We start from the raw sequence: 11,498 nt of genomic DNA, 5'->3' as shown, positions 1-11,498 counted from the left end.
ATTAAGAGATACATATATATAAAAGAAGCATTGACAAGTTTCTAAATCAAAAACACGTCACTTTACTAGTTAATAATAAAATACTGTCAAAGCTTCTAATTAAATTATTCCTTGTGTATGTCAAGTTATTGTTCCAAGCCTTTAACCAAAGTATAAGATAATGGAGAATGAATTGAAATTGTGCATTTCAATCTGACATCTTATCCTTAAAGATTAGCTTGTTTCTTGTAATCTAAATACTTCATAAAATATCATACGATAACATCATTAAAGCATTTAATTTGCCGGAACTTGTCTTTTTCCATATCCCGATGATTTGATTTGCACCCAGAAATATCAAACAGTTCTGAAATTATTGCAACAATCTCCACGTGTGGTGGCAATGGAGAAAGGATGATTATCATGGTCATAAAAGGGACATATTGCTCGGCGAGGATGTATCAAATGATGACATGTTAGGAAGGCTCTAGTACACACTCTGTCATGCAGTACCAGCCACAAGAACATTTCAAAGGGAAATCATTTTCACAAGAGGTACGAGTAAGGAGAGTTTCTTGGATAAAAGATGTTATCAATTAATTCACTTCCGAACGTGACAGTATAAGCAGTATAAGCATCAGTTGCTTCTCCTCCCCCACATTCTTGTATTAGCTCTGTTTTCATGCATAATTATATCTGCCAGCAGCTGACTCATACTTTGTAATTGCTTCTCTTCCATGGTTGTAGTTGTCTTTTCTATTGTGGCTTTCAGTGCCACTAAGTTGAGACGTGCCCCCTCAAGGAAAAGGAAAATAGATGTGGATAGAAATCTCTTAACATCCCACCACATGACCTTTTGTTTGTTCAGAAGTGGATGTGCCTGCTATTACCAACTCGTTTTTCAAAGCCTCTCCAGCTGGAATGAGATAATTTATGAATTGTCATGTTCCTGAATGAGATGGATGATGTATTGGGATTTGGGAGGCCATTAATGAAGGAAGCCTGACACTTTTTGCTGATAAACTCTTGCTTTTTTATACTGGAATGTGAAGGATCCGCAATTTTTATACGTGATCCTAAATCTTTCCTTATAATTCTAATTATTTTCAACTTATTTATATAGTTTTTGTTATTCCTTAGTCTATTTTTTTATTAGATATCTTCATGTAAATTGATAGAAATATATTTTTAATTGAGAAATCAAAACCCACTTAATCTGTTAAAAAACAAATCTGAAAGAAGAAGAAGAAGAAGAAGAAAACAACATGTTAAAATTTATTTATTTTCATGAATAATTCTTTTCAGTATATCAGGTTAGCTGGAAATCAAAATCTGTTAGATGTACAGCGAAATCACTATTAACGGGATAAAATGAAGGGAAATCGAAAGAAAATCTTACAGCAGGTGCCAACTTATGCTGTGCAAACCTTTCAAGGAAATTGCATCTCTAGACATTGATTTGGTACTAAAATATTTAGAACACATTAAATCCTGACGTCTTGAACAGACCAAGAACAGATATACAGATTTAAACACTAATCGAGCCATCTGTCGGGTTTCCTGTTTTGCAGAATTTCCTGTGATATGCGCTGCAAATAGGAAAAAGAAATCATCGTAGCCCACGGGCACTGAAGTCAACTCTCAACCACTAGCACCAAGGGGGCAATGAAAAGGACTTTCAATAAAAAAAAAAAAATGTCAAACGTGTTGATAGTGGTGAAAATGCATTAAAGAGGAGGTGGTGGTGGTAATTTTGTGGGTTGAAAATGTCAGAAAAATACTTTACAATAAATTTTAATATTAAGTTAATATTTTTTTAATAAATATACTAGATTTATAGATTAAATCTAAAATATTTTATACAAAACAATAACACACTTACTAACATTTGTTTATATAATAATTAAAATATGTTATTATTTAGAGCTCGTTTGGCTCAACATTTGCGCTAACGTTTTTATTTAACAATTGTAATGAGCTGCAATTTTTATGCATGGACCCCACTATTATCTGCGTTCAAAACTCAGTTTTGTTAAAGCAAAAACTTCATACTTTTCGCAATGCTACATTTCATGTTTATTGCAACTGTGTTTATAAACACAGTATAAAATCGTTATCCTCTTCCTTCCTTGACCAGTGCTTCGGGTATGGGTCGATTTTGTCCAAATGAGAAAACCACGAGGGTTGCTCTTTTCTGGGCGTGCCGCTGCTGGAAGTGTTGAAGGAGACAGCTGGGCTGGCCTACTGAAACCATTTTTCTTTTGTTCAATCATGAGGGTTGTTCTTAACAGTTTTCCTTTTATTCTTCCCCTAGTCTTCCTAACTATTGTTGCACTTGAAGATGATAATGACGGTGATGGAGGGCTGGCCTACTGAAACCATTTTCTTCTTTAACAGTTTTTCTTTTGTTCTTCCCCTAGTCTTCCTAACTATTGCTGCACTTGAAGATGATGATGACGGTGATGGAGGGCTAGCCTAATAACACCATTTTCTTCTCTTCTATTTTTCTTTTGTCCTTCCCTTAGTCTTCCTAACTAATGCTGCACTCGAAGATGATGGTGGTGATGGAGGGCTGGCCTACTAAAACCATTTTCTTCTTTTCTGTTTTCCCTTTGTTCTTCCCCTAGTCTTATTTATGTGCTCTCCTTGTTTGCTTGTCTGTGGAGAGTGAATTAATTCACTCTGTACCAAAAAAAAGAATAGTAAAAAAAATTAATTTTTTAATTTTTAATTGTATTTTATTCAAAAAACTTATGTTTAATATTATTTAATAACACTACATAAATTAGAAGGAGATCACATGATGACGTAGTATTTGCAGAATTTGATCGTAATCCCAATTTTGTTTTAGATGATATTTTACCTAATTTTATTGCACGCTAAAAAAACCATGGAAACTGTAGTACTTGTCTGATAAATTTCGTATGTGATAGAATTGTAGATAATTTAATGAAATAATAAAAAATATTATTTATTTCATGATATAATAGCAGTAGTTAAATCTATAATATTTAAATTAAAAACCATCAATATTAATATATATCTTTTTAGTTATTTTATAACATTAATTTAAAAAAAATTATTAACCAAACACATTAAATTATTTTTTATTCAACCTCAATTTCAACCACAGTTTTAACCAAACATATATTTTTTCAAACCAACCTCAACTAAAAGTAATTTTTATAAAATAATTTTTTTCAAATTACAATAACAACAGCTATCATAATACCAAACATACACTTTAGAACCGTTAAACTAATGACAAACTAATAATGAAACCGAAACAGATCTTCAAGATATTAACTTACTAACATTTTCTAATTTTAATCAATGAATAACTGGCCTAGATCTATTTCAAAAATAAATAAAAAATACAACGAATTATATCCACGAGGATAAACAATATTGATGGTAGTAAAATTAATGAAGGTTAACTATGGTATTGGTTCTGGGAAAAGTGACCAATATATATAATCAAATTCATAACTCACAAGTCTCAATTTTTTTTCTTTATTTATGCAATTAAAAATAGGATTAATTTTTTATATGTTGACTCACACTTTGAAAATAAGCCGAGGATAAATTTTTTATATTTTTTATACCTAATCACTTATATAACCTGAAAAGTTTTAAATCATTATCGCTATTGTTCTTAGTTTATATATGGGTTATAATTCAAAAAACAGGAGGAGCTGACAATGGATCATTGACGCCTGTCCATGGTGAACACAGTGCCGGTAGACCACAGTGGCAAGATTTTGACTAGAGTGTTGAAATCTTCCACTTCCTCCACCGTACATAGCCACCAAGATCTTGCACTCGATCTATCCGTTAATCTGTCTCCTTCAATTTTTAGGGCTGCACAGTTCAAAAATCTGCGTAGAAATCATCTAGTCTTAGCAGTAATATACCAGTGTCTTAATTCCATGATCATTACCAGAGTTGGTAGGACTCCAGCATTGGAATTTATGCAAATTAACAAATTAATCGCATTGGCAATGCCTTTCATGACCATCACATGCCACATAATCCATGCATTTATGTATATGATAAATTAGAAATTCCAATTCATATGCTAATAATAATTTATTAAACATAGATAGTTACACTTACACAGAGCACTAGGTAGTTGAGTTATAATTATCATAGTTTTTAGACCCGGCCCGATCCAAGGCCCGGGTTCCGGATTTTGACCGGGTCGCACGGGTCAATTTTTTTTAAAAAAAATCAAAACGACGTTGTTTTAGTAAAAAAAAACCTTAAAAATTAACAGGTTTCAACCAGATTTTTAACCGGGTCTTGTCGGGTCAATCAATTCATACTGAATTTTTTATTTTTCTATTTTTTCTTTAATTCAATTTGATTTTATCCCTGAATCGACTGGATCTCGGCCATGCATTTAGCTGGTCAAATTTTAAAAGTATGATAATTATAATGCACGTGAAAGTTTCAGTTGGACAACTGGCGGACCTATTAATGTCTCCGTGATGATAATCCTGTCTTAGAAGACTTTCCAGCAGTCTTCTTTTCCAAATTGCTTTTATATATATATATATATATATATATATATATATATATATATATATATATAATGATTGAAAGTATATTGAAAAGGCTATTAAATTAAAAGTCAAAGTAAAATACAGGAACAAGATAAAAACAATACACGAGTAATGCTCATGAAAGGACTTCCCTAGGGATGAGAATGCCGAAAAAACCATTTTCCCAACAAAAAACAGTACTGCTAAGCCAACGGCATTGGAAATGACACGGATGCCAAACCCTAATCCCCAGCTAACACTATCCTGAATTTAGATGATTGTGGTGAAGCTCATGCATGGCACTGGCGAGATATAACGCAAAGAAATACCAACTGAAGAACGTTCCTTGGTTATTTGGCTGATCAAATTCATCTGCTCCCATTGTTGCAATTGTGAGGCGTGTGCCTCCAAGCCCTAGCGAGGAAAGTGCTAGTGCCACATCGAGAAATGCATATTGAAGCTGTGATGGGGTTTCACAGGCATGCGAACCAACAGCACATGGTACGGGTCTCAGGGAATGGATTGTTGATGCTAAAGATAACATGGTCACGCCCTGAAAAGCTAAATAATATGATTGAATGACTTTACTAACTACACACAAAGTTATAATTAAGAATGTTCAAAGCTTCAATGCACGTATTTGAAATCAAGTAATGATGGATTTCAAGAATTTAATTAAGAGGGTTAAAGGATCATAATATATGAAATTAATCTGGTGATATTTATTGATTTATGGAGGAAAAACATATATAAATCCCTCTTCACTCGTAAAAAAATCATGAGCTTAATTAATACACAAGGTAAAAGGAGCTGTTCATCTTATTAATAGCTTAACTGATAGTCGCTTAATTTTTTTTTTAGTTGGATATATTGATTTTCTGACAATCCTCAAGTGTATTCTAGATCCCACGAAGAACAGTATCGTTTTCTCTTTTGCTCCTAAATACATTTTCTTAAAATTTTTATTGCAAGACCAAAACATAAAATCCTGAATTGAGTCACCAAAAATATCAATTTCTTCATTCGGGTCCTTAACGCATCATACATTTCTAAATCAAGCCTCCTGTTTAACATCTTTCCATTTTTTACCGAAAAGGTTCTATTTTACCCAAAAATGCCTTTTTCTATAGCATAATGGATGTAATCTAGATCGAGATATCAACAGATATAGACAAAGGAATAATTTGGTGACCCAGTTGAGAAAATAGATAGCTTGGGGACCTGGTTGAGATTTAGTAGAGAGTTGGGAAACTGATCTGCGGTTTGCTCCTTTTTCATAGGCGGCGATATTTTGCAGACCTGGAAAAACCTGCAACTCACCAGTAAAGAAACAAAGGCAAAAACAGTAATGACAGAAAAGGAGCCGAAGAAGGAGTCGGAGATGATTGCTCCGGCAATGGGAAATAGATTGGTGCAACCGAAGATGATATTATTGATTTGGGTAGTGGTAATGCTCTTGCATGTTGAACACATTTATCAAAAATTCTATCAAATTTTGTTGAGGAAAAAAGAGAAGTAATTAAATAAATCCACCAAATGATTAGAAAGAACGGTACTGATTATAGGATAGAATGAACCTACAACAAAAGGAAAGGCCGTCCACCCCCCTCGTTTACTCATTGTTGATGATGGTGTTTGTCCATCTTCAGTGGAGGTGGTTGCTACGCATTCCATTATCTTTCTCACGGAATCCCCTCTGCTAATTGCTATGCAGATTGGGGTTGCCACGTGCCCATTATTTATATCCATATAAATCAGCGCCGCCATAGTTATAGCTTAATGATATTTAAATATTATTATATGAATATTTGTAATATTAAAATAATATTTGTAATTTAATAATATGTTATTGAGATTTTTTTTAATTAAATATAATACTTCATTATAATATTTCAAGTTTTTACTTTTTACTACACTAGGAATAAATATACAAAAAAAAACTTGATTTTTTTTTTGTTTTTTCTTATTTTTTTAAAGATTTAAAGGGTTTAGTTATATACTAAAAGTGTTATCATTGTATGAAATAAATAAATAATTTAAAAATAATATTTTCACCATCTTTAAACTCATTCTTTATTGATTTCTATTCAATTTCTTCAACAATATCAAAATAAATTAGTGCCACAAATATTTTATTTGTCGTAGTGAAGTATAATTAGACACTCCAGTTACTTGAGTGATGTGAGGTGACGTCACAACAATTGTGAGTTTTAACATTAATAAATATATAGCATTAATAAATGTAACATTTTAAATAAAGAAAGTGAAAATCTTTTTATTTTTTATTTTGAAAGGACAGTAATATTATCTATCATCAATTTGATTATTAAAGAGAATATTAAACACAGCGAGACAACCACAATCAAAGGCCTGCAATAAAAGCTCTCGAGATGAATTAAAAAGCAATGCCTGCTTCATATTAAATAAGCAGCATTGGTCAATAATCCTGTAAGGAAACAGATTCTTTTTTGATAAGGTGTAAGGGATCAGGGTACAACAGCTTATTCTTCAATTTCTTATATTCGTTGATCCATTAACTTATAAAATGTTACAAGGGATTAGATGCCTTAATCACTCCAAAAGCAGCGTTAGTTTTAATTTATTTTTAAATATTTTCATTTATTAAAAATAAACTCATTTTAAGGGTTTCTTTTACTTTGAAATAATGCACTTTTGCAGCCATGGAGGCAAAATTGTTGTGAAATCTCCGGTGGCTTTTACCTGACACATGAAAAGGGCATATATATTGGATATTTGAAACCAAGGCTAAGCCATTATGGCTCCACAAAAAGCCAAAAACTCGGTAACATATACAATCCAAATTTTATTTACAATTTGGAAAGAAACAAAATCGAAGGTTATTTGAAAGGAAAAATCACAGCAAGTGTTACCTTCATCTGTGTATCTCTAGACATCGATGCTACAATGATTAGAGGAATTTAAATCCTGATCTCTGAACAAGATCGAAAACGGATATAATGATTTCAACGCTAATCAACACAATGATGAGCCATTCCAGAAAATCTGATTTCCTGTTTTGTAGAATTTCTTGAAGAAAGCGGATATTATGCTGCAAAGACGAGGAAAGACATCACAGTAACACTATAGTTAAAGTCAGCTTTCTAGCACTAGCAGCAATGGAGCAATCACATTAATTTCTAACAAAAGCAGTACCTCAACAAACTTCAGCTTAAAATCAAGACTGGCAAATCTCTGAGTTAACTCGAATTCATCTCTGAGATATTCCCATATCTGAGCATATTTGGCATCTTTCCAAGCTATGTCTGATCTGTTAAACCAATGCAGCATTTTTTTGGAGTTATAGTAAAACTCATAACAAATGAAACAGAAAAAACAGAGTGAGAAAGAGACCGAATTTGCTAACCCTGGCTAAATTAGAAATTAACAGTAGGATTAGAACCTTTCTAATTTATTTCCATTTTCAGGTGGCTAAAAATGTCTCCCGAACTTGGGAACGTCTGGTCTAGCGATGCAAGTAGAGCCATCACCCACTATGCGTCAGGCACCCAGAAAGACAGAAGTAGGTGGTCGGCCCCAACAGCAGCATGTGTAGAGACAAAACAACAACTACAGCACAGTAAACAGCAAATGACTGCAGCTTTTGAAGTCTCTGGCCCTCGTTCCCTTTTCTTCTTACTATCCATTACCACTTATGGTATAGCCTATCCTCAACGACCCCCGATCACATCTTCTCCTAGAGGACCTTATAGTGTGGGGCCTCTACCAGTCCAACCAAGATTGGATTGGGCCGGGAGGTTCTTGAGCTAGTTGAAAATTTTTTGGCATTCAGGATGCATTTGGTGTTCAGAAAAAAATAGGGAAAGGAGGGGGGAGTGAGCTTCACCTTGTAGTCTAAATGACATCTTTCTATCTTTTACACATCTACATTCTGTGAACTTCCATTTGATATTAGTCAATTAGCACCATCATATATATATATATATATAAGAGGATAATGAAAGAGAAGAGATATCGTTCTATTCTTTATTTGGATGTGCAAATACAACAAGAAATAGATGCTAAGAGCATGGCTTTCTTCATATATCCAAGCAAACAAAAACTTTTCATTTTAATTTCTTTCTTGATTTTTCTTTCCCTAAACCTTAATATCAAATTAAATTGGAATCAGCAACAGAAATTAATTTAGTTCACTCTGCTCTATCTAATCTATTAACTAAGAATAGGAGCAATAAAATAGCCACAATTAAAATGAAGAAAAATTAAACAGTTTCCCTTGCAATGGCCATTAAAACCCTTACCTCTCAAAAAGCCCAAGCTTTAGAATCACATCAGCAAGATTAGAATTGGCCTTCCCCACTATTTGAAAAAGCTTTTTGCTGTCCATAGAAAATGTTCCAGTTTTTTCCATCCCACGATTTATGTCAGTAAATTCAGCAACCATTCCATCAACCTAGAGAAGAAGAAAAGGTTGTAAAACATAGTCATGAAACTTACACATGTAACACTTAAAGAATATCATGGTTCAAACCTGGCGTCCATAGTAGTCAAGAGCTATACTTTGACCAAGAACACTACCAATCATCCGTATTCCATCAGTGTTCAAGAACTGCAGCATAATGTAATCCAATCCACCTTGCATCCATGTGTTTAGAGTTGGCTTCTCTCTCACCTCATACTCTTGCAGTTGAGAAAATAGAATAAAGTCCAATAACTTGCAAAGCAGTAGAGCATGATAGATTGATAGCATGAGAGAAGGTAAAAATAAACTAAAGAAACCACACAATTAGATGCAAAAAGAACTGCTCTCCATGGTATAAAGTCAATATATAGTATCCAATGAATAATCAATGTCAACATTTGCACCAACAAAGTATTTCTCTTCAATAAGCTAATTGTGTATCTCTTCTGTTCTTGATTAAGTAGCTTTCAATGACAATTAACTCATTTCTTTTTGCATCCCCATTGATGCATTAATCAACATTTTTCACAAATTTTACAAGCAGAAGCCCTTACCTTCATATTTTTCATTACTTAATGCCCACTGCTGGATAAATAACTTTAGCATCTAATCCCATTTAATAACCCAAAAAATCCCCTATCTTGCTTCAATCAAACGGGTAATACAGGAATAGCTATTAATGATACTGTGCAATTTATGCGACCAGATGTACAAACAGTATGCATGCGATTAGCCGCTTCAATGGGATCTTTTATCCTGGTCCAAAATTAAAAAAATAACTTTCTTCTATATATTATATACTCGAATTGCCATATCATCACCATCATGAGAAAATGTATAAATATACTAATTGTGCTTCAGCTACCTTGATTATATTATCTCAGATTTTGGAGCAATCTCTAAATGGTAGAGGTGTAACATTGTGATTTTGAAAATCAAAATAAAAACAGTAAGAGAGCTTACCATCCTTCCTCATTTCAGGGAGCAATCCTGAGGCATGCTTCCTTACAAGATTCAGATATTCATCAACCTCGTGTTCACGGACATTAAACAAAACAATGGATCCATATTGGAACACTACCATGTAACAGCAATTACTTCCACTTATGCAAGAGCCCAGACCCTGAAAAAAACTTAAAATCACCTTCAGCAATACCTTCAAACTGATTTATCATTAAAGAGAAGCATATGGGTTACTCATGCTATGATTAACAAGAGAATATATTTAATTGCACAGTAAATTGCACCTATCCTCTATAGAATGCAAGGGAAAAACAGTAGACTTCACTTTGATAACAGCAACTTCACCGAGACAAAAAAATCCATGATTAATTCAAAACAAAAAGAAGAAGAGCAATTTAAGCATAAACACATTGACATCGACTTCACATTGTTCATTTCACAATAAGATCAACCTTTACGGATTCGATACAGTAAAAGAAGCAGGACCCCACTCTACTCCCGTAATCCTCTAACTCATTCCAGTAAAACAGGCAACTTAAATGAATGTGACGACACTTACAGCGACTTGAGAGAGATTCCCAAACTTAAGAACAACATAATTTGTCATTCGCGATGTTGGTGGTATAAAATTTTTCTTGTTCTGCTCCACTAAGCTTTTCAAATCCACACTACAGCAAAAATAATAATAATTAGCTGTTAAGTTTAATTTAGAACTGCAGAGAATAAAAAAGAAAAAGAAATCGAAGTAGCAAAACTAAAACCTAGTAGAGAATAAAAAAGCGCGAACAGGAATGGACTGCCGAGCGTCCTCCTCGATATTCGTGCCTTTACCACCATCACCGAGCTCCGAACACGTCACCGGCTCATTCCAGCCCACAGCCGTGCGCTGCTGATTTGGAGCGGCGGAGGACGAAATTGAAGAAATGCACCTCACAGGCACCAAATTACGACCGCGGCCGAAAGCAACACTATTAATGCAGCGTGTAGTGAAAGCGAGAATTGGAGAGGGGGGATAGGGGGTTGATGAGGAGGTAGTTAGGGTTTTGGAGAGAGAGAGAAAATGGAGAGAGTCTGGTGGTTCAAGAGAAGGGAGGGAGGGAGGGTTTTGGTGGTGAGAGAGGAGGACAGTACGGACAGGTAAGCGGACTGTTTTCAAGTGAGCATCAATGGTCCGCCACATTTTTTGGGGTGGGGGTAGAATAAGGGAGGAGAAGAGGGATTGAGCTTGGGTTTTGAGGGTCCATCTTTGAAGATTGGTCTGTTTTGTAAAACAAATATTTTGTAGATAGAAAAATGTTACCTTTTTTTTTTAACTTTCACAGAAAAGAAGTTCCTTGTGAAAGTGATTTTACCGTCTTTGACATGGTTACTAGACTGTTGTTTTTTTGACAGTTAAAAAATATATTTTATTGATAGGAAAACGTTGTTTTTTTTAACATTCATAGAAAATAAAACCTTGTTCGAGTGATTTTGTTATTTTTTACATAGTTATTAGACTCCATACAAGAATGACTTGAAAAAAGTTTATATTGGATGAGCTAGTGAGTCACTGTATTAATTTTAATTAATTT

At 33.8% G+C, this 11,498-nt stretch overlaps 1 protein-coding gene and 1 long non-coding RNA gene across 2 annotated transcripts; both read right to left on the bottom strand.

The window, feature by feature from the left end:
* Positions 1 to 4,584: 4,584 nt before the first annotated feature.
* LOC133705816 (uncharacterized) lies at positions 4,585 to 6,249 on the bottom strand. Its single transcript, XR_009844337.1, has 2 exons — positions 6,105 to 6,249; positions 4,585 to 5,832 (listed from the first exon to the last, which is right to left on the bottom strand). It is a non-coding gene; the product is annotated as an uncharacterized LOC133705816 (long non-coding RNA).
* A 1,083-nt stretch (positions 6,250 to 7,332) lies between these two features.
* LOC133704510 (protein RETARDED ROOT GROWTH-LIKE-like) lies at positions 7,333 to 11,183 on the bottom strand. The gene is made up of 7 exons (XM_062129348.1): positions 10,689 to 11,183; positions 10,487 to 10,595; positions 9,928 to 10,087; positions 9,034 to 9,182; positions 8,804 to 8,955; positions 7,698 to 7,812; positions 7,333 to 7,593 (listed from the first exon to the last, which is right to left on the bottom strand). Exons 1-7 carry the CDS (start codon positions 11,105 to 11,107, stop codon positions 7,453 to 7,455), a joined length of 1,245 nt encoding a protein of 414 aa, XP_061985332.1. The 5' UTR covers positions 11,108 to 11,183; the 3' UTR covers positions 7,333 to 7,452.
* Positions 11,184 to 11,498: the final 315 nt, after the last annotated feature.

Source organism: Populus nigra, chromosome 10, assembly GCF_951802175.1.
Source record: "Populus nigra chromosome 10, ddPopNigr1.1, whole genome shotgun sequence".
Classification (NCBI taxonomy): Eukaryota; Viridiplantae; Streptophyta; class Magnoliopsida; order Malpighiales; family Salicaceae; genus Populus; species Populus nigra.
This window is presented reverse-complemented; position numbering and strand designations above follow the sequence as displayed.

Coding starts and splice junctions, on each gene's coding strand:
- LOC133704510 (XM_062129348.1), bottom strand. CDS start 11,107: ATGTGGCGGACCATTGATGCTCACTTGAAAACAGTCCGCTTACCTGTC. Junction 10,596..10,688: donor GCTTTTTTATTCTCTACTAG/GTTTTAGTTTTG, acceptor TTTTTGCTGTAG/TGTGGATTTGAAAAGCTTAG. Junction 7,813..8,803: donor AAGCTTGGGCTTTTTGAGAG/GTAAGGGTTTTA, acceptor TTGGTTTAACAG/ATCAGACATAGCTTGGAAAG.